Below are 26,544 nucleotides of genomic sequence, written 5' to 3' on the forward strand. Positions count from 1 at the left end.
GCACGTCTTTAGGATTGAGTTCTCCATTTTGTTGATTAGATCCGTTTGGCTGTTGAATTAAAGTCTAAAGGCAAGACTTTGAAATCTTGGTTTGTTTTAACTTATTGGAATTTCCAGATCTCTATTTGATGACAAGATCAGCTAGCTCGTAGGTTTTTGTTTGGGGTTTAATTAAACTAATCATGTTGTAGCTTTCAATTTATATTTAGTTTTATTTAATTATTTTAACTGTTTGTTAATATGTAGCTATGATTCATAAAGATTAATATATTGACCGAATTTTTAATTTACTGGTTTGTAGTAGTGAAGTTGCTTTGTCATTGTAGTGGTTCAAATCTGCAAAATATAATATGCATGTGTAAACTGCAGTTAAAAAAGTTATAATATTGTATATGATTTTAGAATTGGTGGAAGTAAGCTGTTAATGTGGTAGTTTGAGATAAACTGAGATTAAAAAAAAAAAACTAAACAAAATTACAACCTATTATACATTTTCTTTATCGTCTGCAATTTTTTATGTAAAAACTCATAAATTTCTTACGTAATGGGAAAAGACTGGCTAACAATTTGAAAAATCTGGTCATCTCCCAAAATTCATGGGTAAGAAAAAAAAATTAAAGGGCTTTATTTTAAAAAGAAAAATAAAAATAAAAATAAAAACCGAAAATGGAAGAGCTAATCTCGGCCTAAACAAAGAAGTAAGTATTGACTTTGCCTTTGAATTAGGTTATCTGCAAATAACTGAAATATAAGTCTAAGACTCCAAGTAAAAGCAGTTTTGTTGGTTAAAGATTTCACTCCGACTTCGTTAGTTAAAGCTTTAACTTCAACTTTGTTAGTTATTTCTTCAATCCAAGCTTTAACCTTTTCATACTTATTTATTTTCGTCGTCTCGGATAATTTGAAGCCCAAAATTCGTAGCCAATTAGAATTTAACCCATTTATACTTGGATCTTTTTCACTTCAATATTGTTGTATTATATTGTAGTCAAAGTACTTGTGTGGTTCAGTAAGAAATCAAATCTTCGTTTACATCTGTTTTTCGGTATAATCTACAGTGGAAAAGTAATGTCCTCGAGGATAGCTTAGAAACGGAAAGAATTCCAACTACGTACAGTAGTTATATTGCAAACAAAAATTAGAAGAAATAGCAAAAAAAAAAGGAAGATTAATTAGATTGAGAAATCATCGGAGTTAATTGTAACATGTGCCTTTTTTGATGACCTAGATTGTATATGATTTATGTTAAACCCAAGAAATATGATAGGCATTCTAATAAAGATAAAGGTAACATGTTGTTTTGGTACGTAGTAAGAATCAACATACAGTCAAAGTAGGCAGAGCTAACAGAAAAAAAAAAAAAAGAGGGAAGAGGGATAATTGGTAAAATATGTCAAAGGTTAAGTTAGAGAAGGTTTAAATTGTTGCACTGGAATGATATTTTGCGTGTGTGACATTACTTTTTACTCTACTCTTTGTTTGCGTTAGGTGATATATAATACTAATCAAAAGGAGAAATAACGACACTGATCTATATATTCTAGGGTATTTCGCTATATATTCTCATAAAGTATATGATCATATGTTGTAGACTAGATGATATGCCTCCGGATTTTGAAATGTTTGCTCAAGCGCCTTGAAAACATTTATAAATAACAAAAACTCTTAAAAAAAAAGGTTACAAGCCATATTTATCTGGAAATTAACAAATAAAACAGATCTTTTTAATGATGTGTCGGTTCCATACGTGTTATGGCAAAGATTGACCTAATACATTGAATTTATTTCCTGTTTTTTTTTTTTATGTAAAGTATGCATCTATTGCGTTGTTCTATTTCTTGTATATATCATCACAGAATCAAGAAGCCCATCCAAAAAAAAAGAAGAGCGAAGTTTGGAAATCCCAGAAAAAGGAAGAAATAAAACTATAGAAGTCCAATTTAAACCTTTTTTTTTGTGAACAGCGAAGTCCAATTTAAACCAAGAATCAAATCCTATGTAAAACAATTGATTTATTGATTCGAAAACCATTAGCGTTGACTTTGAGGCCTGTCGAGTATGCGTATCACCAGAAACCTCGCATAGTCAACTTGTTCACGTATAAAAAATCAGTTTGAAAAACGGAAATAACCACGTCTAATTAAATAAATGGAAAAAAATAGAAACATGTACTGTAGTGTTCTACATATGGTTATTAAAATATAAAGAATATGTTGTTAATAAGAAATACAAGTCAACATCTGTACACATCCTTTCTTTCACGTTTAGAGAAACGCAGTACAAAGAGTATCAAAAAGGAAAAAAGGCAGAGTATTGAACTTTAGTTACAAAAGAATAATTTTTTCTCTACTTGAAAAGATTTTAGTTAAATAGTAAAATTTACAAATACTTCTATATGTGGAACGAAAACTCTAACAAAAAACCTCAACTTTTGTTGGGCCTTGGGCGTGGCAAGTTAGATGGATTTGGTCTCAAGTGTCTTCAACGAAGATCCTGAAGATGAAATCCCTAAAACGTCGAGAGTATTGCTTTGGATCAACGGCTGAGATCGAGGTTGGATCATACTGCATTGATTTGTATGCATGTTCAAGCTTCTTGCTTATATCATAGTCTTGTAGAATGTCTATGACACCAAAGAAGAGAATCACATCGTAAAATTCACCAGTTGGTTCCCCAACAAGCTGATTCTCACAGTCACTTCTTCTCACTGTTCTTTCAACTCTTGCAGGCATGTTTATACCCAGTTTCATGGATGCTAACCTGCAAAAATCATTTAAGAACCACAATTGTATTATATAATACCCATTTATACTTAACATTCCGGTAATAACCATTGGTGGGGTTTTGGTTCTTTACTTGCTGGCATCAAGAAGAAACCGGTCCATTTCTGCTCGGGAGAGACGAGTGTTTCCACTATCAGAATTTCCTGCACAAATATGATTGAAGAAATTGCCTTAAACTAAATCTTTAAGATGGAAAGTGAGAATATTAAGTTTGACAAAGATTTTACCTGTTGGGGTTCGAGCACCGGAAGGAGGAGTAGCAGAATCCTTGAATGTAGCTTCTCGAAAGTGAAGACCAACTAAGAGACTATAATCCATGATTCTCTCTTGTTCAAGGAATTCACAGTCTCTGTCCACTTGCCTACACTCGAATTTGGCTTTACTAGTTAAAGAAGTGAAACGAGAGATACATAACAAGAGTTATTTATTATCAATCACCTGCAGAATTCTTGGAACCAGTTCTTCTGCAATCGGAATACGAAGTTAAGATCAAGATCTTTAAGCGTTGTGTTTGGATCGATTTCAGACTCTGGTTTAGTGGTAAGACGGCCATGAGAGGATCCTTTCAGGTCAAACCGCCTATGGATGGAGTAACCAGTACAGAATAGATTCCCCATGATCACAAACCGAACCTGCAGGTGCAAGTATTCTTCCATCAGCACATCCAAATTTGAAAATGGTAACAATAATACAGAGGCACTAAAATGGTTGTTGACCTTTTTCTGTGCAGTGCCAGTCAATTTCACGCAGTGAAGACCGAAAAATTTGGTAACAAGAGTGTGTTCACATGCCCTTACATGATTGTAGTAAGCTGGAAGCATCCTTATAAGAACCTGTTTCAAGGGGAAAAAAAAACAAGTGAGTGAAAATCTTGATACACTTGAATAAGGGGTTTTATACAGCTCTTAATAATAATTGTTATGATGCTTACTTTTGTTTCTGCCTTCTTCATCGTCTTGATCATGTAACGGTCATCGTTGGTCAAGTAGAAAAAGCTTCCACTTTTCCCTGGAGATGATAGCTCCCTAAGAGCATCGTTTCCACAGATGGATAACATATAATCTGCTGCATCCACATTGAACAGTTTCCGCAGAGTCCTATACAACATTTTCATCCGTTTTCTCAATACCAAATAACACACACAGAAGATAAAGAAACCGAAGAAGCAACCAAAAAAAAGAAGAAAACAGATTCTAACCTGAAAACCACAGGACAATAATCCTTCCATTTAAACTCACAAGACTGGTGTGGAGGAGTGTATTTAGATCCTTCAGATGGAAATTTCGTCCAAAGTTTTTCCTTTGGATCAAAAGCCGAAGCCTTCAAATCAAGAGATGTAGCCGGTGCTGGTCTTCCAACAGAATGTCTTACAACAACAAACAACAAACACTGATCAACATCAAAGAAAGCAAACACAAGCAATTTTAAATCGAAAAGAAAAGAACTCGGTACCTAATGCCGAGCTGCAAGTTAAGCATGAGCTCATAATTCTTATGTCCTTTAGAGATAGTCTGTCCTTGTTTCTTAGCAGGCTGTATTCTCAAAGGCCCTAATGATGATCTGTTACTCTCTGCAATATTATCATCTAACTGAAGATAACCAGAACCATTAGTTCTCAATTCCATTTCACCATTACTAACTCTTCCGTCAACAGATCTCCTCCTCGGCCTCTCATTGCCGCTGTTCTTGGTCCTGTTCCCACTACTACTCTGCTCGGAAGAACCGTACCAAACCGGCATCTTCTGAGAAGGCAAAACCGGGATTCTCTGACAAGTAGCAACCACGCATTCACTCAAATCAACATAGAACACTTGTTGTGGTTGCCAATCGAAATTCCCTGAAGACGTCGAAGGGTAATAAGTCCCGTTCTGTTCTTTAGGATCTTTGCTCCAAACTCCGACGTAGAAACTCCCATCCGACCATCGGAAAGTTCCGTTGCCTTTAGGAGCTCCGTCTTCCCAAGATCCGTCGTAACGGTTTCCGTTGCTCCAGATCATGGTCCCGTTACCGTTCATCGTCCCGTTCTTCCATTGACCGATGTAATGATTCTCGTTCTTCCATTGGTACCTCCCGTGTCCTTCTTGTAAACCTCTCCTCCATTCTCCGTCGTAGCAATCTCCGTTGACGTAGCTTTTCGTGCCTTGCCCGTGTCTTAGATTCATAACCCATGATCCTCTATACAAGTCTCCAGAGGAATCGATGTAAGTACCTGTTGTCACCACCAAAAACAAGGATTCGATTCAGAGAGGAGAAGAAGAAAAATGAATGAGAAAAATGGGAAATTTTTGTGTAAAGTGTGTACCTTTGCCGTCCATGTAACCGTTTTTGAAATCGCCTTCGTAGGTGGCACCACTGGGCCAACTGAAACGACCTTTGCCCATGGTTTTGCCTCTGTGCCAATCTCCGACATACATACAACCATCGGTCCAGAGGTATTTGCCATGTCCGTGTGGGAGGTTGTCTCGCCATTGTCCTGTGTAGAAATCTCCACTCGGCAATGCTTTCTCCGCGTGGTAACTCTCTCCCGTTGGTCGGCTGTAATCGTCGGCGTCGTCTGCGTGTGCTACCGACATTTCTCTCTATTCGTTTGATTTCCTTGTTCGAAAATTTCACTCTTTTTGTTGTTGTTGTTGTTGTTGTCTTTTTTCACATATTTCTTCTTCGAGTCTTGGTTTTTCTCATTCGTTCCTCCATACCTAGATCGCCAAGCCGCATTTGCAGGAGTCTCGGAGATGGGAGGATCTGGGTCTTGTTCAGAATTTATCGGATTTCAATGGAGGAAAATGCTGAGGACGACGAGAACATAGAGAGGGAGAGAGAAATGAGATGTTTTTTGATTGGTGTAAGAAACGAAGAGCAACAGAAAGAAGGAAAGAGACGAAGTTATCGAAAACGAAAAAAGGAAAAAAATGGAGGAATGTCTGTTTGTGTGTGTGTGTTGTTGAATTGATTGAGAATTCTTTGATAGAGAAGAAAATGAAGAGTTTGGTAATGGCCATTGTTATTGGAGCTCCGCGTTTGATTCCTAAAGCGCCTACCAAACCAGACATCTGGAGGGACTCTCAATATGCGACGTGGTTACCTTGTCAATGCTGACGTCATTCCCTTTTTCTTTTTTTCTTTTCTGTTTTTCTTTTTTGTTTTATCTTTTTCCCTTTTTTCGTTTTATCTCCTTTTCTCTTTTCTTTTCTTAAATATTGTAGGTCTTTTTTATTCAAATTTTTGTCCTCTGCTATGATAATCTCGGTCATCTCACTTTAATAAGTTTTGTTCGATATATTGTTGTCAGATAATTATGTTAAAGTCATTCATTTACAAGCATACAATCGTAAGTGTTTACAGAGACTTATCGACTTTTCTGGAAAGTGAAAAAAAATTAATGTTAATCAAATTGACAGAAAACAAACATTTTGTGTGTTTTAGACTAGAGTGGTCGATCGTGACTCTTTGACACAAAAATAACAAGTTTGGAGAAGTGAAACCGTATAAATTTATATTCTCTCGTCCAAGGAAATTGTTTCTAACTGGTTTGTCCAATGAAAAATTCGCTACTTTTCCGAGCTGTCATCGAATTTACGGAGAAGCTGATTGATTCTGTATGAAGTCAATATTTCATAACATAGAATAAAAAAAATAAAAAACAAGTAAGAACCCACACAGCATCTTCAAAAAGTTAGTTGCAATCTCCACTTAAACGCTATCCAAAGCATCACTCTGCAACTCATCTTTGTTCCTTGGAGGAACCAACCTTTCCGTTGCAAGTCTCTCCTCTAGAGCCCTTGCTCCTCTTTCTCTGCAACAACAAGTTTTTGGACAGGTCGATTTTCTTCTTGAGAATCAGAAAATAGTTTTCTCAGAACTTGGTTTGATACAAGCTAGGCTAAGTCTTTGCATATTAGCATTAGTCATGACAAGCCAGTACTATTTCTTCTTAGAATTGAATGAATAGGATCATTCATTACCTCACCTCGGTTTGCATCAACCATTTCCTAGATTCTGTTTCAACAATGTCTAGCTCAAAAAGGTCTTTACTAATGTTCAAAGAGATGATCTGCTGCCCTAGGACCCAAATAGCTGGGGATTGCATCCAAGCCACCATTGAAGTGGAGCAGTAAAGAGAGTAAAAGAAAAGAATTGTACCTCCTCCTGGAAGCTTCAGCAGAGTCAGAACCCGGTAATGGAGCACCGCTGGTAGAATAACCGCTGGTAGAATAACCATGGGCTTCGCTGGTGGCATTTGATCGTCCACAAAGCATCCGATGAAAGATTGAGGCTATAGGATCTATTATCGGTCTGCATTTAAAGAGAATATGAAAGAATTAATTTTTGGGCAAACTTGAAAATTTAGTTAAGAGATGGAGACATATTCTTTCACCTGAGGAATTCAGGAAAGATAGTAGAGAAGGCAAAGTCATCACTCGGATCACCTCTGAGCTTTGTTTCTGGCCTCCTCTGGAAGTATCTGAGGTATAACCAGCCCATATATGTACCAAATATCAAAGTGGGAAGATATGCTGCTGAATTTACTGTGAAGAAGCTTGAGGCTATGGACAAAACTAGCATAATAGAGGGCAACCACTGCACACAGAAACCAGAGGCAAGAAATAGGATGTGAGAACTTCTTCGAATAGCCAAAGTTAAAGTAAGAGAATGTCAAAGCCTTTACCATTTCTTACAAGAAAGTAAAAGATTACCTTTGCTTTTATCTTTAACAGCAGGACCTCCTGGTCAGGTATTATCTGCTTTATCCCGACAAGAAGGCCTGCCAAAACACCATGAAAACCTGCAAAGGGCATATATCTAGCCAGGAGAAAACAGAGAAAAGGTTAAGCTTCCAGGAGGATGTACAATTCTTCTGAAGCTTAATGAAATAAAATATTACAGAGAGGGATTATCATATACGGTGGTAAAGATTGACCAAAACCGAGCAGGGGAAGCAAAGTTATAATTACAGCTTGACATCCCTTCATATTTAAGTGAGATGAAAAAATAAACAAGCAGGAACTTAATCTGTTAAAGGGTGGTAAGAGTACTTACAGGTAGATTTCCAGCCTCGTTATGTAGTATAAAGCAATGGCTGTAACAAAAACACAGAGATAGGTAAGAAAGTTCACCACAAAGATGAACTTAAGGAACTCCTTGGAACCCCAGACAGGTTCCAGGAACTTTCCCATAAAGAGGAGAGAAACTGTGCTGAAGACAACCTGCAACATCGCAAACAGTCACTCGTGTATCTAAGAACTAGGTATCAGAAATGTGGATTGGATAGGAACAACTTGAACATACCCCATGTACTGACAGTTCAAAGTAGCCGCTTGTTATCAGATTCCAGGCAAAAGGAATGGTCCTATAAGGAAGAGAAATCACAAAAATTGTACCACCGTGTTAACAGGTCAAGCCCAAATTAGAGAATTGATATCTGTTATCGAGGGAGTCATTCTGAATACACTGAGCACGGAGCATCACATTAGTTTCGACGGAATTCGAAGAACAATCAGGTAATTTTCCATGCGAGCATCAAATTCGCATCCCAGGTAATATAATTTCGTACTGATTTAGCATACAGGAAGCCTAATTTACTCCAACCCGTGAACTAGCAATTAGTTTAGAGCACGCGAAATCAAGCGGATTAAGAAGTAGAGAAGACGAAGTACCTCGCAGGAATCAGCGCAAGGTATGTGACGGTAGCGGGAATGAACTGAACTACGACGTGACCCACGACAAGCACCAGAGCAAGTCCTTTGCAGAGCTTGGTGAAATTGGTGAACATACTCGTTCCCTGAATCAATGTCAAAAGTAGATTCATAGATCAGAGACGACGATTCGATGAAGAAAGTAAACGACGCGAAATATCAAAAGCATGTCAGACCAAATCTCGTAGATCTGCTATAATATATATTCCGTACCGGAGAACTCATGTCGCCGGATTATGAGCGAGAGTGTAACAAATCTGAGATCCTGACGACAGATCTCGTCGACGCAGCTGAAACCGGAGATTATTTTCTCTTTTCTCCCACAATTGGAAATCAAAACTGATCCCTGTATAATAATCCCTTATACTAAACGTGTTACTCGACTGTTGAGTCCAAGGACCCATTACAAGTTTACAACCCAAAAAAAAAGAAAAAACACGCACTCAATTATTTTCAACATTAAAGAGTAATTATCCCAGTTATTTCATGCTAATTTTGCTACTTATTTTTTTTAACCATTTTTCATAGTAGATCTATGTATTCTAGGTTTTATATGTTTGCTTCATGAAGTTGCCAAAACGATTATGGTTTGTGGATCAACAATTTGTGCATAAAGTAGTGCCAATAACACGAGATTTCATCAGAGAAACAAGAAAAGTCTTTTTAATAGAGAAAAATAGCATGAGAAAAATAAGGTGTAATTTAATTGCGGTCATTAACGAGCTATAATCATTTGTGTTTACCCCTGTTACGGTGATGAACGTAGTGTGTTATTTTGATGCCTTTTTTTCAGTTGTAACAAAGTATATGATACATATATAATTGATATTGTTTAACATATTATTGTGAAAAATAACAATATATAAACGTTGCATAGTGTTCTACGTATGTTTGGAAATTGGAATTTGGACGTTCCCAAAAATAAAAATTTAAGTATAATTATGCGAGAGGTTTGGATAAGGGTTGTTTCTGAAGAATCATCAATGAAATCATGGGGGTTTTTTTTACATAGGTTATGAGGTGGATCAAGAAGAAAGTAGCATCTCTTCACTATTAATAAAAAACAACATAAAGAAAAGAAAAGAAGGGGAGAAAGGAAAGTATTTATCATTGAGTGAGAGGAAGACATTCAAGCTGGATCTCAAGAACACCTCTCTCGACTTTTTGAAGCCTAAGTGAAATGTCTTGTTTCACTTTCCCTTCTTCAAGTGAGATTATGCCATCACTCACCAATGTGTTCTCTTTGCTCGCGACCCAACTCCCCAGCTGCATCGGTTCTTGTATGCTCGATGTCTCGTAAGCTTTTGCTGCCCCCACCAACGGTTGTATGTCTATCTCTGCCTCTCCCATGAAATCATCTGTCGAGAATGTATCCTTGTCGTACACTAGCTGAAAATTTACATGTTGAGAGTTTGTTATAGCTTGGTGTAGTAGTTTACACCCAAGTTATTAGCTTAGTTTTAACTCTTAAGTTACTAAGTATAAAGCTCTCTTTTTTTTTACTCTGTTTTCAAGAGACATGAGAAAATAACATCTGCACTTACCACTTTGAGAGGAGGCATCTGCTCAGGTATTGAAAGCATCAGCGTCTCGTTCCAAACTGGATTCAAGTTGTTCTTTATTACCCGTGTTTTTACCGACTTCAATAACATAAACATAGAAAAAAACTCGATTTAGTTTACATGAGATTAAAGTTTTAAGTCATACAAGTCTAGATAGATTTTGTAGAAAGCTCACTTGTTGGCCAAGAGAAAGGATAACATAAGGATCGCTGGTCATCACGTCTCGAACCGCAAGATTGGTTCCTTTAACCACATTAACCTTAATTAATCCCACAAACTCAACCATACCTGCCTATAAAACACCCACAAATAATTAAACATTAGCCACATTTATTATCCCAACATGTGTGTATGTATGTATGTACATTGGTTGTTACCAGGGAGTTGCTCTTCTTTGGTCCTTTGTGATCAGATTCTCTTCTTCCCCAGCTATTCCTAAATGCATGACCAATACGGTTTTTTGTAGAACGGTGGCTAGCAGAACATAAAGACGGTGGTGAATTATTTACTCTGCTAGCCTGCTGCTGATAAGGGCACAAAGCACCATCTTTTGGATCCATAAACTGGTGCTGCTCATATTTTTTCCTGAAGTTTTAAAAAATGAGATGATTATACATACTTGACGCTATAGCAACTTGTTAAGTCAGAAAGTCACCTGATGAAATCATTGCGTTCCTCATTAGTGGAATCTGGTTTGGGTTTCTTTGACTGGTCGATGTTGCAGGCTTCAAATCTCTGGTTTACTGCAGTATTTCCACCGTACCCTACGAGCGTGTCAACTTGATCATCTGTCCATTCGTCTAGCTTTACTGATAGAACCTGTGATTAACAGCCAATCAAGAATCGATCCAAAGGCTCTAAACAGAGAGAAGTCAGATTGTGAATGAGAAAGAAAACTACCTTTGATATATGGACTCCAAGACTTCTGTGTACACCAGAACACTTTATGCAGATAAATACACCGAGACTTAAGGATCTATACAACAACAAATCTAAACAATCAATCCATCAACAGAAATGAATAAAGCAAAACACCATGTATATCAATCAACTTACACCCATTTCGGTTCGGGAGATCCACAGTCAGCACAATACTTATTACCAGGTTGCTTCAGCAGCTTCTCCAACCGATCTCGGGGATCTGAAAATAATGTCAGAAGCAGGACATGACATTGTTTCCAACTAACACTAGCATAATCTGTAAGAATGTTGTAGAAAATAATCTCCATCAATAACTAGAAAAAGTTTAGATTACCAGAAGAAGATGTCTGCAAATCTTTTTGAGGAGTCCCTTTTGGTGTCTCTGAACGTAAAAGGTCATATAAGCAAGCATGCGACCCTAAGAACAAAAGCCAGCAATTTTTGCAACCCTTTTTCATAGTAAATGGAAATTTTGGGAGAAATTAAAAAGGATTGTGTTGGATTACCAGAAACTTCGACAGGATCGACATTTTCTTGGCCAAGAGACATTTCGAAAACTAGAGCCGAGGCAATGAGAAGACGCGAATGTTGAGAAAAAAGATGGGACATTCAAACAGGATTGTCCGAAAGTTTTTTCCCAAAATCACGACATCTCCTGAAGAGCCATTGCATTTTTAAACAACGAGAATCTGAATTTAGAAAGAAAAACAAAAAACAGAAAAGAATCAACTCGATTGCACCAATGAGAACCTTCAATGATTCATCGAGAATACCGTAAACAAGGAGCGGATATGGAAATCCAAACCCAACAAAGCCTCTTCAAAATTCAATTTCTTGCAAGAACCTAAAAACTCTAGAGATCAGTTGAATTTTTTTATTTTTGGTATAACCAACCGAGGAGGGTAAAACCTAAACGAAGAAAATTACGAAAGGATTTTGGAGGAAAATTGTCTGAGAAAATGCATCATCCTGCAGACAAAGGAGATGGAGAAGCTATGATTAGGTGTGTTTTTGTTTTATTTGTCGGCCAGAGATGAGATGAGAGGAGAAACAACACCAAGAGGATTTTTCAATCTTTTGTCAAATGTTGTAATTGACACGTCACAAAACAATTATTACAACATTTTATTACTACTTCCTTCTTGATTTCTAATTAGTTTTAGTTTTAGCAAAATCAATCAGTTTTAGCAAAAACAACCTTACAAATCTCTTTATTTAGAAGCGCACAAGTTCAATGATAAAAACTATACTACACACAACAAATTAACGTCTGTGATTGCATGTGCTAATAAACTCATCAACACAAAATTCACCTTATTATTTTTGTTCATCAAGAAAAAGGATTTTCTTTTTAACACATCAATTTTGATCGTTCATATATATATCGTGTTGAATCTACGCCTAAACTACGGTTTAGCATACACACTCTGCAAAAAGTTTTTTTGCTACGTTTTCTGGTAAAATATACGACAAAAAAAAAGAGAAGAAGTTGTTTGTTATTGGTGTTTTCGATTTTTTTATACAAATATTAAAAATATTCAACTTTCTTAAATTCTTTAATGAGACATGTCCTTTGATTTGGCTCATAGTAGTAGTTGCCTCTAATTGCCACAACTTCTGATTATTATATCGCGAATTGGTGTCCAATCTAACTCTTTAAGTCTCAACAACAACAAACTTGATTCTATTCTGTTATTTTACTTTATTTTATTTGAGGAAGTCGAATAGCTTTTTAAGTTTTGACCTTCAATTTTCATGCCCCAGCTTAGGTGTTTGACAATATTAAACACAAAAACCCATAGATGATACCAAAACACATTATAATTTAAGATTAAACAAACCATAATACAACTATACAAGATCTCTTTCATTTACAACAACAACAAAAAAAAAAACAGAGCAAAGAAATATATGCACAATAGATACTTGTATCTTCCCACTCATAACCTGTACCGAATCCTGAGGAATTCCCAGTAATAATTTAGCATATGATCAGCAGGTCTCACACAATCCCACTTTCCATTACAGAATATCGCATACGCATCCGCTGCATACCTGTGAATAATTCTCCTATAAGCATCGTCAACAAAACTGTCAACAGAAAAAAATGATATTCAGATTTTTGATATTCAAAGACTTACTTTCCAACGCCATACAGTTGAGTGACATGAGTCCAGCTCTCTTGAAGATACTCCAGAGAAAACCGTTGTATCATTTTGGCTCTCTTCTTCTGTAATCCAAGAGGTTTTATCAGAGACTCAATCTCCTTTTCTTCAACTTCTGTTGCAGACTTTGCATCAGGACACAGCACAAACAAGTCTGATATCACTCCCCGCGTCTGCAATCACGTTTTTTTAAAATGAGGAAGCAAGTAAATCCAACATGAGCTGATTTCTTACTTCCTAGCAAAGTTTGGACTTCTCTCAAGAACTAATTTGGTCTCAAATGCTCTTGAACAAAACTATATTTATATAAGGTCAGCAAAGATATGGAAAAAAAAAGGAGAAGAATGAGGACAAACCTGTGCACCAGATGTTTTGTTGAGAAGCATACAAATGACCAGTACTCGCCATGGATCATGCCAATGATCTTCTTGAAGCAGGTTACAAGGAGATCGTGGAGGCACCCATGTGTTATCCGGCATTTTCCTCAGGTATGCCTCATCGGTCTTCTGACATTGAGAGAGCGAAGGGCTCACAACAGGAGTTTTCCTCATCCTTCTTGATCTCTCCTTTTGTGGTTCATTAACTTGGGTTCCATCCGCAGGCATGTCATGGAAATATCTTGAAACTTTCACGACCTTAAAATACTGACGCAAATCTCTTGACGGGTTTGGCTGTTCTGAAACAGTTGATCCCTGGAAGTATGGTGAAACTCTTGGGACCTTAGCTTGAAGTTTGCTGCTTTCTTTCCTATATTTTCTTCCACTTTGAGAAGCAACACTTTCAGAGTCACATTGTGAAAAGGTTGATGCCTGGAAGTATGGAGAAACTCTTCGGACTTTAGCTTGAACTTTTCTACATTCTTTCCTATAGTTTCTTCCATTTTGAGAAGAAACACAATCAGAATCACACCCATCTTTGGGCTGTTGTGAAACAGTTGATCCTTGGAAGTATGGAGAAACTTTTCTTACTTGAGTCTGAAATTCACTGCAAACTTGTCTTTCACTGTGAGATTCAAAAACACTGTCATCATCAAAATCTTGTTCCTTTACGGTGTCATCATCATCAAGAGTACTCTTTGGTTTACTTCCAAATACATTCCTTGTCTTCCTCACACCTTTATAAGCGAACCCAGCGAACAAATCATCCAAGTTTCTACATTGAAGAACCAAACTACAGGAACCATGTCTAGTTTCAGTCTCACTGTGAACGCAACCCAAATTTCGAATTCTAGCACCATCCTCGCTAAATGAACCAGAAGAGCGACTATTATCACTTACTTCGATGGTATTGGAGTTGAATCTGTCGTTTGAATGGTAAAGTGAGACCCGAGGAGTCCTCATCAACGAACCATCATCGTCCCTTCCAAGTCTCCGATATCTCCTTCGCCGATACTTATAAATTACTGGAGGAACCATCTCAATTTACACATAGAACCTCCTCAATCTCAGCAAAAAAAAAAAAAAAAAGCGCAATAGAGAGAATCTAAACCCCGTGAGCTCTCTTCTTCGCCTATGTTTCATCTTCTGTCAATTATTACGGTTTTGGGTCGGTTCTGTTCTTCTTTTTTTAACTCACGTTTCTTTCCTTTTTTATTTAGGACTCACGTGTGATATAAATAATTAAATACGCTTTAGATATCCCTTAATTTTAACATATACTCCTATAAGAAAAAGGAATTAATTGTAATTTGTAACAAACTTATATAAAAAGTTAGGGCTGGTGAACGCAGTTCAACAAAAACAAAAACAAAAAACAAAAAGCTTTCACCGTCTTTATTGTTCTTTCGATTGATCTGCGTCGTGCATTGCATCCATTCTCCGGTAAGTCCTTTTTATAATTCGAATCGATGAGGTCTGAAATAATGAGATAGACAACGTCTCCGTTCTAATGCATTGTTAAAGTTTCACCTAAGCCTAGACGGAATATAATCCCTCCTGTATTTTTTTTATAAACTCTAATATTTTAGCCTTGATCGACTCTTAATTCAAAATTCCAATATTTACTTTAAATGTTTTCGGTTTGCCGCCTTAATTTGTTGCTGATGTTCATACCCAAACATGTTCTGATTATCATATATTTGATTTGGCTTTCGAATGTTTTTTTTTTTGGTTGGCAGTAATCATGGCTGATGTGATTAACGAGATGCAGCAAGAAGTAAGTTTTTTTTTTTGTTATATCTTCCTAAAATATTCATAGATATCTGTTTTCTTCCTTCACTTTGTGTTAATTATCTCTACTAATTATGATTGTTTTCATTGCTCTTTTACGTCAGTTTGCACCCTTTGACCCAACCAAAAAGAAAAAGAAGAAGAAAGTTGTTCTTCAGGATCTTGCGGAGACCACAGAACCACAACAGATGGAGAAAGCTGATTTCTTGCCAAGTACAGTGAAGAAGATTCCAATGTGCTGCGGCACAACTTTTTTTTTCCCTCAATGCTATTTATGTTTATTCTAAAATGCTTCATCTGATTTTATTTTTCAGCAGTTAATGACGGACTCGGGAGTGCATTTACTGGACTGAAGAAAAAGAAGAAGCCAGTAAGCGTTTAAGGCTAAATTAGTGCTTTTCCTAACTTCTTTTAGTTTTCTTCAAACTTGTGTATTGATAGTGACTCACCTTACATTGGTTTTTTTTTTTTTAATGGTTAGGTTGATTCTAGCTCACTGAATGACGAAAGTGTTGATCAAGCTGTAGAAGATTTGGATGGTGGTTTGAAACTCCTTACCATTTTTTTGTGCTACTAATTACTAGTTTCTTAATGCAGCTTCTATTTTGTTGTATCTTACTTACATACAAGATCTTGCAGAGCATGGTAACGATGGGGAAGAGGGAGGAGGAGTAATCCCGCAGCAGAAACGTTATCCCTGGGAAGGAAGTGATAGATATTACCTATATGAGGAGGTAAACATTATCATAGATAGCCTCTGTATTCAAGCATAGTTGATTATCTTTGGTTACTCTAAAACAGTTGGGATTTAAAATTTATATTGCTTTGGAGGATTATTTCCTTAAAGTCAACGCATCCTTCTTGCTTGTTTTTTTGTTCTTTTTTGTTTTTTTATCGGAGATGTATGCTTGTGCAGATTCTTGGGAGGGTCTATAACATTCTGCGTGAAAATAATCCGGAGCTTGCTGGAGATAGGTGTCGTACAAAAATGAGGCCTCCTCAAGTTCTTCGTGAGGGGACAAAGAAGACAGTTTTTGTCAACTTTATGGACCTTTGCAAGACGTATGAACAAAATCCCATATCTTGCGTTTTCAAACTTTTTTTATATATATAACTATAATTACTAGAACGTAGTGATTTTTGATGTTTGTATTTGGCATTTTTTTTTCAGGATGCATCGACAACCAGATCATGTTATGAATTTCTTGCTTGCTGAGTTGGGTACTACTGGTTCACTTGATGGGCAGCAAAGGTTGGTTGTCAAAGGGAGATTTGCGCCCAAGAACTTTGAAGCTATTTTGCGGCGATATGTCAGTAAGTATAGTTTCCTTTTAATCTCAAGATTTGGAGTAACATATCCTTGTGTTGATTATTTCTTTCTTATTTTGCGGTTCCTGATTGTGGTTATTTTCCAGCTGATTACGTCATTTGCCTTGGTTGCAAGAGCGGAGACACGGTTCTTTCAAAGGAGAATCGTCTCTTCTTCGTGAGATGTGAAAAGGTAAACTTCTCTTGCCTTGCACAATTTTTTTTTTTTTGGCTTACTGCGTGATTCAGTGAGAAAACCGCTTATTAGCTACATCATTTTGTTGAACAAAATTGATTTAACATGAATTAACAAGCCAACAAATTTACTTGATTTTTTTGTTTAAAATTTGTTAGATGGGCCTCTCTGGTAATTAAACCAGTTGCCTACATTGTTTGATTTTAGCAGTGAAATGGATACTTAAACCATGCTGAGGCTACGCTCTCTGTTATCTTGCACTTGATACCTTTAAAAAACCATTATGTTTAATAATTGCTGTTTCTTTTTACCTACTGATGATTTTGCCTGCTTTGTCTGATATTATAGTGATACAATACTTTTGGTTGAGTGATTACTGTCTTAATACTAACTAAAGAATTATCCAATTGAGTTTTGCCATATTCTGAGAAATCTGTATCCAACTATATATATATATCTGGAAATATGACCGATCGATTCATTTTTGTTTTGGCAGTGTGGATCAGGACGATCAGTGACACAGGTCAGCAAAGGATATGTCGCTCGTGTTAGTAAGAGGAAGACTTAAGTGAGAAGAGTAGTTTTCGTTTTTTGTTATGAAGAGATTTACATTATGGAGTTGCGAATGCATTTGATTTGTCAGATACTTGTTTTTGTATGAATAAATTTCCAGTTATGCTAACCAGTTGTCAGAGAAAGAGTGAATAAGATTTTTCGTTTCTATAATGGAGTTACACTTTTTGAAAATATAAGGAATTTTGTACAAATTGTTGCAATCTCTTACTTAATTAGAGAAATAATTGCTAATTTTATTTTATCTGTGAACGTTTATAGGAGGTATATATCACACCAAACGTCCAATCAATATGCAAAGATTTATGTAAACCCTTTTCTCAAGAAAAAAACGTAGATAATATATTGTTGTATTTCTCTCTGTCTTATAGAAAACAGAGATGGTAATCAAATGAAAATTATTGAAGTAAGAAATGAACAGAAAAATTCGCAAAATGAATGCCGGGTTGGATATGATCCGGTCAAGTTGATCGGGCTATGAATTTGGGTCAAGCTGTAAACCAACGACGTCGTCTTCTACAGATTTGGTTCGAAGCGGTTTAGATTGGTTTAGGTCGGTGTGGCTTGTCCTTGCTGCAAAAGGCAAAACCGATCCATTGTGCAAGGCAAAACTTTGAAGAAGAAAAAAAAAACACATTAAAAATCGACGAGGTCAACCTCAAATTTTATGAATAATTTCCCGACAGAACACACAACAAAGTTGTCTCAAAATCTTTTTTAATAAAAAGGAAGAAGAAAAAAACCTAAGCTGTTGAACGATGGCTAAAGATAGTTGTTTGGCCAGAATCACTGCCGGAGTTGCCGTCGGCGGCGCAGTAGGCGGTGCTGTAGGTAAACTTTCATTCCCTTCAATTTGATTGCCCACTCGGAAAAACCCTAAATCCCTTTTTCTTTGTTTATCGAATGGCTGCGACAATCTCGAATATACAGTGCCTTTAAATGTATCCGAAGAATGATCCGATTTTAGAAATTTGGGGTATAATTTTGTTGCACACGAGTTTTGGTGTTGAGATAGATAGATAGATAGATTTCTACTTGTTTGTTGACAAAATCTTGTGTGTTCAGGTGCTGTCTATGGAACTTACGAGGCGATTAGATTCAAGGTAAGAGATTTCCGACTACTAATTTGTAAAGTTCAGTCCTTTCTGACGGATTATGCATAGGAACATACTCACTCTTCGAAAACGCACTGGACAATACCTGCCTTCACTTTGAGCATTAACTCTAATAGGCTTGTGTATTTATGTATTTGTCATCATTTCAGTGAAGCCCTTCAGTAATGATTGCACTTGCTGTGTTGTTTATGATCTTTGATAAAACTGAAAGTTATAGCATTTTAATCTTAGATACGATAGATGTCTAGACTAGTAATGTTCTTGTCACTATGCGTAAACCACTGTGAAAACAATCTCAATATATACTTATGTCAAAATTAACATAATATTTGGATTCCATATTGGATTTGGATTGCTCCTTGATGATCATTTGTTCCTTTTTCTTTATTTCTGCAGGTTCCTGGGCTTATGAAGATTAGATTCATAGGGCAAACAACCTTGGGCAGCGCAGCAGTTTTCGGTCTTTTTCTAGGTGCGGGCAGTTTGATACACTGTGGAAAATCTTACTGATTCCCATACATTGGTTTAGCTCTAGAAGCTTTAAGTTTATTGCCCTGCAGAGTTTCCTGGTGAGAGATTTGTTTCTTTTTTTAAAAAGACATTGAGCTTTTTGTTCAATAAGTATTTGAGTAATCGTCTCATATGTTTCTGTCCGCTTTGTGAATCACAATCTCTTGGGTTTTGATCAGTAACAGCTTCTTCTTTTTTTTTTTTTTGCCTAAGATGATCTTTTTAATGAAAAGACCATGTTACAAGGAGTTCTGTTTCAAAATAAAGCTGTATTAAATAGAGCATATTTTTTTGTCTCAAAACCATATATGCAAAAAAAAAGAGCTTTAAGTAGTGGAAGTGGATTGATTATTGCACATACACTCAGGAACAGGATACTTTGTAACATCTCTTCCAGCTTTGCTAATCCTTAATTCTGGCTGTCCTAGAGATTGTCTGTGTAATTTCTTTATCATCTTCTTAAACTCTGTTTCAGTCATTGATGTGTTCAAAAAGTATGGGAGCATGTGTCTTTTGTTTGGTGTTATAAGCTTCTTGTGTCCTTCATAAGCTCGGTGACCCTGAATGAATGAATAATTTAACAACTTACCTTAATGAATGTGTAAATGCAAACGTAGAAATTGACTTTTAAAACAACCGAGACCTAGGAATGTGAACCTGAATCGCGTGGCCCATGTTCCCTCCATGAGATGCCATAAACACATCACTCTCCTTACACACGATGTAGTCGATTGCTGCCATTATCGAAGCTCGTTTTGCGAAAGGTTTGAGTTCAAGGGGCAATGCAATATCGTGTTTGTTGTAAAGATGTGGGAATTCACTTGTTAATGGTTTCAAAGCTTCTTTTCCGCCAAGCGGTTCCCCTCCCGCCCAATAGATCCTTGCTTCTCTCGGTGCTCCAAGTGCTCTAAGCAGCCTTAAAAACAAAGGTAAACCAATATCTCTCTCAACACATAAGATCTTGCAAGAAAACCAGTAGCTAAGTCATTACCTAGTCACTTCCTTGGCATTTAATGGACAGAGACCGGCAAGTTTCCTCTCATTAGATGTCATAGTAGACTTAGCTGTTAAGAGCTCAGGCCGCTTAATCCTTTCTGTTTTTGCAATCTCATCATACTTTGAGCTCAAACCAGAAAGGCAGCCCGTTCTCACCCACACATCTTTCTCCATTCGAAGATGAAGCGCAATGTAAGGCCCTTTGCTCCTCATCCTCTCTGCAAGCTTCTTCCCTATCTCCATAACCCGTGGCGAGAACTTCAGAGCTTCAAATGCTACCTGAAACACAACATTTTTTTTATGTTAAATTGGGACAAAAAAAAACTAAAACACTTTTTGCTTTCGAGTCAGAAACATACCTTACAACGGAGCTTCTGGAGATCAGAGGGTAAGTCTTTAGACAATCTTGAATCAAGCCTCCTCAAAACCAGAACTCCGTCCTTGTTGAACTGCAGGAAACACCATTAAGGAGAATCAAAATCATTGAACATTATTTCTCATTTTCCATCACTTAGATTGATCAAAAGATGTTGAATGATCTTACTCGCTTTAGATAGTGCGAACGGATCCATTGAGGGGATGCATTAAAGGCCATACCACCATCTTCTGATGGTCTAGTCATTAGTTTACTTGCAGGCAGCATCGAAACAATCTTCACATCATTTGCTAGAACATTCTTGAATCGCTCTAAATCAAAGATATCTGAGAATTCACTGCAAAGGAAAAAAACAAAAAAAAAAAAAAACATTCAAGATGATGGATGAAGATAAATTAACATTCTATAGATCGAGCTAGATCCATATTATCAAATTGTTTTGGTTCTATTTACCTCTCGTCACCCCAAATGAGATTGATTTGCAATATAGGGACGACAAGAACAGCACCTAGGATCCTCGCAATGACAACTGCGTCCACAATTTGATTCTTCTGCTGATTCATCCCACCAGAGACGACCACCATCAGATACTTTCTCCTCTCCCTACCAATCTTCTTACTCTCTCTCCTGTATTCAGTGCTGAAATCCAAGCATGGCTTGTAGCCTAATCCATCAGGCTGTTTCCAGAAATCATTTTCATCATCCCACTCATGTCCATCTCCATTATGGGTGATCAACTTTGCTTCACCACCAAATGTCTCATTTCTCTCCACACCCACTGCTGATTTTGGAATCCTATCTAAAGATCGATCCTTGGCCCTCGACATCTCAGTGTTTGATCGGGTATACTCAAAACCCAGATTAGATTTAGGAGACCCATTTGAATCCGAGCTCTGAAGTTGACTTTCGTGATGTGGGTATCCACAAAATCCAAGTCTTAATAAAATCCCCAAAACAGAAAGTGAAAAGAGGGAAAAAGCCCAGAGCTTTGGGTTTCTGATGAAATTTTTTTTGAGATTGAGGAATTTGCTTGTGTTCTTCTTTGAAGATTTATCATCCGGAAAATCGAGAAAAGAGTGTAGAGACGATGAGGAAACTGAATTTATGATCTGAGCTGGAACTGAAATGTAGCAAACTTTGTTCTTGTGACTGCTTTTCTTTTTCCATATTCCCATCACAAATTTAAACAGATGATTCCTTTGAAACCAAAAAATGAGGGCTTTGCGAGGAAACTGGTTACGGCGGGAACACAGATGTTTGTGGGGTACACTACATCTTCTTACAAAACAGATACACTGTGTTGTAGTAATCTTCTGGGGGAGTTCGTTTCCAAGAAGATTCTCATGTCATTTAAAAACTGGTGCTATTAGTTCAATATTCTAAGTTAGTTGGAGAGAATATTTTGGTGATTTATAAGGGTCAATTTCAAAAAATGCACCCAACAGCACACGGAACATTTAAATATATCAATTGACTAAATAATTTCCAAAATGTTCAGAAAGAAACGTGTTATTAGGTGTGAAATTGGTTCTTGGTTCAATTATTTAATTTCTGGTTTGGCATCTAACCAGATGAAACTGACCGGATTAATCATTAATGTGTGTTGATATTCTGGGCCGAGGAACAAAAGGTTGTTATAGGCCCAAGAGTGAACTTGCGTGTGATCCAGTGGAAAAGTGGTAATTCGAGGAAGTCGTTACAACGATATAAGAGTTGTAAGCTCTCAAATTACAACGATATAACATATCAAGTTGCTCTATTTGGTAATTTGGAATGGATCATTCAGAAACAGAGAGAGGATCGTGCCATCCAAATTCTTCTTTCTGTTTATTTTTAATTTAGTTTCAAGCTCTGTTATTTTCTTTTCTTGTTCCAAATTTCTCCGTAAATCAAACACACAAAATTGACTAGCGTTTATTTGAGACATATGTTCAATTGGACTAGCTAGTAATGTTAATCTTCAGACTCAAATTATTAAGAGAGGCATTATCCAATTTTTTTAAGTAATGGTGAGGTTGTGTTGCGTCTTACCGGCGAATCTAATTCATCCCACTCATGCGTGGATTTTAAGAAATGACGTAGTGAAGAACTAACTTCTTTTTATTATACGTAGTGCTGAAATTTATATATAGTTTGATAAGTAACTCACTATGTATATAGTTTGCATTTCACTCAGATGGTTTTATTTACAAAATTACAAAAAAGGACATATTATATTGTTAGAACGAACTGGCAGGATTCAGAGTGGTTAGACTTTTGAAACGCAAAGTTATGAAGGTTAGTGACTTAGTGGAGTCGTGTACTCACGTATTTTTAAGCAAATCTGATAAATAAATGAGAGAATATGATCCCATTATGGGATACCATTTTTTCTTTCCTGATGAGAGAGTAAGATCCAATAGGTTCCAATACTCTATTGATTTTTATCGTAAGAAATGTACGTGTCCCTATCATATAAACACCTTAACTGTTTTAAGTATAGGCTACTATATGGCACTTCAGCACGTTTTCACATTCTCTAAGTTTTAAGATTTTTTAAACGCACGGCACGGCTCTAAATTAAAATTAAAATTTGAATCTAATTTATATTAGGTTTAGATTTGTCCTGATTAAAAATATAGGATCAAAACATTTGTTATTTCCATCAGTTTTTTAAATTCAGATTTTTTTTGGGTAATAACTGAAGCAGGTTAAATTTTTTGATATATGATCCAACTCTTACGCAATTCAAATTTTATATTTTTTAGAATCTATAAGTTCTACGTTTTCTTAGAATTTGTAATTTATGCAATTCAGAATATGTATTATGTAGTTTAGAGTTTATTTTCTACCTACACGATTTAGATTTTACGTCTTTTATAATTTATAATATATTTTACCAATTCAAAATAAAATTAAGTTCTACCATTTTTAGAATTTGTTATCTAGTTTACACATTTCAGAATACATATTATGTAATTTAGATATCATCTTTTGTTTTATGCAGTTTAAATTCTAATTTATCTAATTTAATCTTAAATATAATAAAATTCTCTATTTTTTAACATTCATATTCTGCCTTTAATCTAGTATATAGGTTTATAAACAATGGCAGACCCAAAAAATGTTTTTAAGGGTGTCAATTAACACCATGTGAAAACGAACTCAGGTTTAGGGGGTTCAACCACAGAAACTTTAATCAAATTAGTTAAAATAGTTAACTGATTTAAACTTACATTTGTAAATTTTATAACTTAACCTGATTTAAGTGATCTTATTTTTCTCGCTTTTGTTTATAATTCAGTTCTAAGTTTAGATTTATGCACTCTAAAAGTAACATAAAATCAATTAAAGTATATAAAAAGACATTGTTTATTGCATTGATTACCACCAATTAACTTTGAATTAGAGATAAATACTTAAAGATCAGGCATGAGATTTTATATTTCTAATTCAAATCTAGACAATCCAATTCTTCCTTCCTTCTTTATTTCTTTATTTCTAGTGTTAAGAGAATTCATTACACACATCCTCTATTACACAATTGTCCTCGGAAAATGACAGACGCAATGCAGACACTCAGGGGCATATAGTCATTTACCAAAAAGAAGGAGAAAATCATATTCTCGCTATAACAATGATTCAAAAAAAAGAGTCACTAATCTTCCTACTAATCCAGTCTCCAACGTCCCAAAATCATTATCTTCAAGAAATTATAAAATAACCCCATAAAAATTCGAGGGTCACGATTCAACCCCAAGTCTATCTCGAGATAATCTCTCCCTTTCGTACATCCATCTCTCCTCCTCCAACTTTTCTCAATCATTCTCTCTTCTCTTTTCGACACCGAGAGACGCGGGATTCAATTCAACGCTCCTCTGGATTTTTCATTTCTTTCAGTTAATAATTTTCCTTTTCTTCACCTAGAAACTATTTATTTACGGGTGTTTTTATTCTCTCTTTTCCATTTTTAGTGTCATTTGTTCCTCACACGAGAGAGAGAGAGAGAGACAAAAAAAAAATTGTTCTTGGCTTCCTTTTTTCCGTTTCTGGATTTTTAATTTACAAAAAAAAGAACTCGAATTTATTTGACTGCGTAGAGGAGAAGATTCTAGGAGAAAAAGAAGAGCTTCAAGGCGATAGCGTTTGCAGAACGTGACAACATTAAAATATTGAAAGGTTGCAATTTTGATAAGATTTTAGCTCTTTTTTTAATTCAAGAAAGGAACTTGATTTTTTTTTTTCTTTGTAGCAGCCTCGTTTGTTTTTGACGGTGTCATGCTTCCGTGCTCGTGCTTAGTCCGAAATTGACGAAATACCCCGAGAAAAGGAAGAAGATAAATCTGGAGAACATTTGCAATTTAGACAAAAAGCCCCAAGAAAATCCGAGGATGTTTGGGATCCAAAGCAGAAGGGATTTAACCATGGAGCTGCAATCTCAGATTCCGATTCTCCGTCCGAGCATCCACGCGAGACGAGCCAACATCGTCGTCAAATTCCAGGACTTGTACGGATTCACGGTGGAAGGAAATGTCGACGACGTGAACGTGTTGAACGAAGTGAGGGAGAAAGTTAGGAATCAAGGGAGAGTCTGGTGGGCTTTGGAAGCTAGCAAAGGAGCTAACTGGTATCTTCAGCCGGAGATTCTCTTGATCGGTGACGGAATCGCCTTGAAAACATCTCTCAAGATCTCGACCTTGACGAATGCAATCACCTTGAAGAGGCTGATTAGGAAAGGGATCCCGCCGGTTCTCAGGCCAAAGGTCTGGTTTTCTCTCTCCGGTGCCGCCAAAAAGAAGTCCACCGTGCCGGATAGTTATTACAGTGACTTGAGCAAGGCCGTCGACGGAAAGGTCACGCCAGCAACTCGGCAGATCGATCATGTGAGTTTGATCTTATCCAAAGTCTCAATTTTTTGTTTTTCTTAACTTCTTCTTCTTCCAAGGAAAGCGATGAATTATCATTTTCCTGTTTGTGTTTATAAGTCCTTGACTGATCTGTTGATTTAAGGTTTAATTGGGTTTGTTGTTCTTCACAGAACTCTTAGTATTTTCAGGGAATTTTGGATTTGATTTTGGCTGATCCTTTGTGTTAGAATTGATTTGGTCTGTTGGTGTGGATCTATCTATTGTTCATTCTTGTGTTGAGGCGAAGTAACTAAAGCCTACTTTTGAAAACTCTATCAAAGCCTATCTCTTCTACTTACTACTACTATTGTATGATGGTTATAGATGACTGCTTGATATGTTATGTGTTATGAATAGTTGATTTCATTACTCTGATCTTGACATTGTGCCTCTCAGATAGTATTTTTTCAATAATTTAAGATTTTTGTTGGCTGCAGAAAACCAAAAAGTGCGGTTCCATTTCCAAATATTTCAATTGAATCCTATGCTTTAGGATTGTTCTAGATCCGTTGTTCATTCTTGTGTTCAGGCAACTTATAGCAGAGCCTTTCATCTGCTGTTAATGTTTGATTGATGGTCATTCGAGACTGTGCTATGATAAGTTGATTGCATTATCTTATTGTGCAACCTCCTCGGAACTTTCTCATCATTCGCCTTTGACATTGTGTCTCTACTCTTGCAGGATCTGCCACGGACTTTCCCAGGCCATCCATGGTTGGACACTCCAGAGGGTCATGCTGCACTACGACGTGTGCTTGTTGGGTATTCCTTTCGCGATTCTGATGTTGGCTATTGTCAGGTACATTCCCATTCTTCATTTTCTCTATTCAAAAAGAGTTTTCATCTTAATAAATGCCGTTTTTGTGTGCAGGGCCTAAATTACGTTGCAGCGTTACTATTGCTTGTGATGAAGACAGAAGAAGACGCATTCTGGATGCTCGCAGTTCTTTTGGAAAACGTATTAGTCCGTGACTGCTACACAACCAACTTGTCTGGATGCCATGTTGAGCAGCGGGTTTTCAAAGATTTGCTTGCGCAAAAGTGCCCTCGGTATGTCTTTCTTTATCTTACTTAGCTCTTGGTCTCTGAGCTTCAGTAGTTGATCAAATTCTTGGATTATCTTGCTGTTTTGATCACGAAAATCACTCACTGAAAGAAACATTACATATTTTTGCAGAATAGCTACTCATCTTGACGATATGGGCTTTGATGTTTCCCTTGTAGCCACCGAGTGGTTTCTTTGCCTCTTCTCAAAAAGCTTTCCTTCCGAGGTTCTTGAAAGAAACAAACAC

The 26,544-nt window shown here is 36.6% G+C and overlaps 8 protein-coding genes across 13 annotated transcripts in view; 3 read left to right on the plus strand and 5 right to left on the minus strand.

Annotated features, from left to right (window-relative positions):
• Window positions 1-2,310: 2,310 nt before the first annotated feature.
• LOC18024740 (phosphatidylinositol 4-phosphate 5-kinase 6) lies at window positions 2,311-5,537 on the minus strand. Its single transcript, XM_024159607.1, has 9 exons — window positions 5,086-5,537; window positions 4,236-4,992; window positions 3,982-4,149; window positions 3,715-3,880; window positions 3,500-3,616; window positions 3,222-3,415; window positions 3,011-3,144; window positions 2,857-2,926; window positions 2,311-2,760 (listed from the first exon to the last, which is right to left on the minus strand). The coding sequence occupies exons 1-9, from the start codon at window positions 5,354-5,356 to the stop codon at window positions 2,472-2,474; spliced, it is 2,166 nt and encodes a 721-aa protein (XP_024015375.1). The 5' UTR covers window positions 5,357-5,537; the 3' UTR covers window positions 2,311-2,471.
• A 773-nt stretch (window positions 5,538-6,310) lies between these two features.
• On the minus strand, window positions 6,311-8,835 carry LOC18024741 (rhomboid-like protein 19). Its single transcript, XM_006407715.2, has 8 exons — window positions 8,690-8,835; window positions 8,438-8,562; window positions 8,070-8,130; window positions 7,821-7,987; window positions 7,478-7,583; window positions 7,159-7,361; window positions 6,924-7,076; window positions 6,311-6,576 (listed from the first exon to the last, which is right to left on the minus strand). The coding sequence occupies exons 1-8, from the start codon at window positions 8,699-8,701 to the stop codon at window positions 6,474-6,476; spliced, it is 930 nt and encodes a 309-aa protein (XP_006407778.1). The 5' UTR covers window positions 8,702-8,835; the 3' UTR covers window positions 6,311-6,473.
• A 649-nt stretch (window positions 8,836-9,484) lies between these two features.
• Window positions 9,485-11,974, minus strand: LOC18024742 (probable ADP-ribosylation factor GTPase-activating protein AGD11). 5 transcript variants are annotated; one of them, XM_024159433.1, is made up of 10 exons: window positions 11,733-11,974; window positions 11,466-11,614; window positions 11,294-11,341; window positions 11,095-11,179; window positions 10,939-11,014; window positions 10,694-10,857; window positions 10,416-10,623; window positions 10,214-10,330; window positions 10,021-10,116; window positions 9,485-9,865 (listed from the first exon to the last, which is right to left on the minus strand). In XM_024159433.1, exons 2-10 carry the CDS (start codon window positions 11,566-11,568, stop codon window positions 9,584-9,586), a joined length of 1,179 nt encoding a protein of 392 aa, XP_024015201.1. In that variant the 5' UTR covers window positions 11,569-11,614; window positions 11,733-11,974; the 3' UTR covers window positions 9,485-9,583. The 5 variants fall into 5 exon arrangements, with proteins under 5 accessions (XP_024015201.1, XP_024015199.1, XP_024015200.1 ...); XM_024159431.1 differs by having other exon boundaries at window positions 11,294-11,377; XM_024159432.1 differs by having other exon boundaries at window positions 11,466-11,648.
• A 799-nt stretch (window positions 11,975-12,773) lies between these two features.
• LOC18024743 (methyl-CpG-binding domain protein 4-like protein) lies at window positions 12,774-14,636 on the minus strand. 2 transcript variants are annotated; one of them, XM_006407717.2, is made up of 3 exons: window positions 13,481-14,636; window positions 13,101-13,297; window positions 12,774-13,014 (listed from the first exon to the last, which is right to left on the minus strand). In XM_006407717.2, exons 1-3 carry the CDS (start codon window positions 14,537-14,539, stop codon window positions 12,900-12,902), a joined length of 1,371 nt encoding a protein of 456 aa, XP_006407780.1. In that variant the 5' UTR covers window positions 14,540-14,636; the 3' UTR covers window positions 12,774-12,899. The 2 variants fall into 2 exon arrangements, with proteins under 2 accessions (XP_006407780.1, XP_024015197.1); XM_024159429.1 differs by having other exon boundaries at window positions 12,774-13,029.
• A 609-nt stretch (window positions 14,637-15,245) lies between these two features.
• On the plus strand, window positions 15,246-17,364 carry LOC18024744 (eukaryotic translation initiation factor 2 subunit beta). The gene is made up of 9 exons (XM_024159860.1): window positions 15,246-15,278; window positions 15,397-15,505; window positions 15,610-15,662; window positions 15,774-15,831; window positions 15,932-16,026; window positions 16,209-16,354; window positions 16,464-16,606; window positions 16,708-16,793; window positions 17,293-17,364. The coding sequence occupies exons 1-9, from the start codon at window positions 15,246-15,248 to the stop codon at window positions 17,362-17,364; spliced, it is 795 nt and encodes a 264-aa protein (XP_024015628.1).
• Window positions 17,365-17,968: 604 nt separating this feature from the next.
• Window positions 17,969-19,280, plus strand: LOC18024745 (reactive oxygen species modulator 1). Its single transcript, XM_006407720.2, has 3 exons — window positions 17,969-18,200; window positions 18,435-18,472; window positions 18,881-19,280. Exons 1-3 carry the CDS (start codon window positions 18,128-18,130, stop codon window positions 18,992-18,994), a joined length of 225 nt encoding a protein of 74 aa, XP_006407783.1. The 5' UTR covers window positions 17,969-18,127; the 3' UTR covers window positions 18,995-19,280.
• A 5-nt stretch (window positions 19,281-19,285) lies between these two features.
• LOC18024747 (O-fucosyltransferase 24) lies at window positions 19,286-21,541 on the minus strand. The gene is made up of 6 exons (XM_006407719.2): window positions 20,820-21,541; window positions 20,535-20,703; window positions 20,350-20,439; window positions 19,986-20,269; window positions 19,652-19,910; window positions 19,286-19,554 (listed from the first exon to the last, which is right to left on the minus strand). The coding sequence occupies exons 1-6, from the start codon at window positions 21,539-21,541 to the stop codon at window positions 19,321-19,323; spliced, it is 1,758 nt and encodes a 585-aa protein (XP_006407782.1). The 3' UTR covers window positions 19,286-19,320.
• A 2,591-nt stretch (window positions 21,542-24,132) lies between these two features.
• The window catches only part of LOC18024746 (TBC1 domain family member 2B), a 3,190-nt gene continuing 778 nt past the window's right edge, over window positions 24,133-26,544 (plus strand). Inside the window, 5 exon segments of the mRNA XM_006407721.2 lie at window positions 24,133-24,524; window positions 24,601-25,228; window positions 25,935-26,051; window positions 26,124-26,302; window positions 26,430-26,523. Of these exon segments, the coding sequence (XP_006407784.2) occupies window positions 24,737-25,228; window positions 25,935-26,051; window positions 26,124-26,302; window positions 26,430-26,523 (882 nt within the window). The 5' untranslated portion in view covers window positions 24,133-24,524; window positions 24,601-24,736.

The sequence above is a fragment of the Eutrema salsugineum genome, unplaced genomic scaffold (genome assembly GCF_000478725.1).
Source record: "Eutrema salsugineum unplaced genomic scaffold, Eutsalg1_0 scaffold_13, whole genome shotgun sequence".
In the NCBI taxonomy this organism is placed as follows: Eukaryota; Viridiplantae; Streptophyta; class Magnoliopsida; order Brassicales; family Brassicaceae; genus Eutrema; species Eutrema salsugineum.

Excerpts from the sequence above, each read along its gene's own strand:
- LOC18024740 (XM_024159607.1), bottom strand. The coding sequence starts at position 5,356 with ATGTCGGTAGCACACGCAGACGACGCCGACGATTACAGCCGACCAACG. Across the intron at positions 3,881-3,981 it reads TATTGTCCTGTGGTTTTCAG|GACTCTGCGGAAACTGTTCA; the intron begins GTTAGAATCTGT and ends AATGTTGTATAG. Across the intron at positions 3,617-3,714 it reads TGAAGAAGGCAGAAACAAAA|GTTCTTATAAGGATGCTTCC; the intron begins GTAAGCATCATA and ends CCCTTGAAACAG.
- LOC18024741 (XM_006407715.2), bottom strand. Across the intron at positions 8,131-8,437 it reads CTTGCGCTGATTCCTGCGAG|GACCATTCCTTTTGCCTGGA; the intron begins GTACTTCGTCTT and ends TCTTCCTTATAG. Across the intron at positions 7,584-7,820 it reads ACGAGGCTGGAAATCTACCT|ATATATGCCCTTTGCAGGTT; the intron begins GTAAGTACTCTT and ends TCTCCTGGCTAG.
- LOC18024742 (XM_024159431.1), bottom strand. The coding sequence starts at position 11,568 with ATGTCCCATCTTTTTTCTCAACATTCGCGTCTTCTCATTGCCTCGGCT. Across the intron at positions 11,378-11,465 it reads CGATCCTGTCGAAGTTTCTG|GGTCGCATGCTTGCTTATAT; the intron begins GTAATCCAACAC and ends TTTTGTTCTTAG. Across the intron at positions 10,117-10,213 it reads TCCTTTCTCTTGGCCAACAA|TCGGTAAAAACACGGGTAAT; the intron begins GTGAGCTTTCTA and ends ATGTTATTGAAG.
- LOC18024743 (XM_024159429.1), bottom strand. The coding sequence starts at position 14,539 with ATGGTTCCTCCAGTAATTTATAAGTATCGGCGAAGGAGATATCGGAGA. Across the intron at positions 13,298-13,480 it reads ACAAAACATCTGGTGCACAG|ACGCGGGGAGTGATATCAGA; the intron begins GTTTGTCCTCAT and ends ACGTGATTGCAG. Across the intron at positions 13,030-13,100 it reads CAACTGTATGGCGTTGGAAA|GAGAATTATTCACAGGTATG; the intron begins GTAAGTCTTTGA and ends CGATGCTTATAG.
- LOC18024744 (XM_024159860.1), top strand. The coding sequence starts at position 15,246 with ATGGCTGATGTGATTAACGAGATGCAGCAAGAA. Across the intron at positions 15,506-15,609 it reads GAAAGCTGATTTCTTGCCAA|TTAATGACGGACTCGGGAGT; the intron begins GTACAGTGAAGA and ends ATTTTTCAGCAG. Across the intron at positions 16,794-17,292 it reads TCTTCGTGAGATGTGAAAAG|TGTGGATCAGGACGATCAGT; the intron begins GTAAACTTCTCT and ends TTGTTTTGGCAG.
- LOC18024745 (XM_006407720.2), top strand. The coding sequence starts at position 18,128 with ATGGCTAAAGATAGTTGTTTGGCCAGAATCACTGCCGGAGTTGCCGTC. Across the intron at positions 18,201-18,434 it reads CGCAGTAGGCGGTGCTGTAG|GTGCTGTCTATGGAACTTAC; the intron begins GTAAACTTTCAT and ends TTGTGTGTTCAG. Across the intron at positions 18,473-18,880 it reads ACGAGGCGATTAGATTCAAG|GTTCCTGGGCTTATGAAGAT; the intron begins GTAAGAGATTTC and ends TTATTTCTGCAG.
- LOC18024747 (XM_006407719.2), bottom strand. The coding sequence starts at position 21,541 with ATGGGAATATGGAAAAAGAAAAGCAGTCACAAGAACAAAGTTTGCTAC. Across the intron at positions 20,270-20,349 it reads TCCAGAAGCTCCGTTGTAAG|GTAGCATTTGAAGCTCTGAA; the intron begins GTATGTTTCTGA and ends GTTGTGTTTCAG. Across the intron at positions 19,911-19,985 it reads AATGCCAAGGAAGTGACTAG|GCTGCTTAGAGCACTTGGAG; the intron begins GTAATGACTTAG and ends TTTGTTTTTAAG.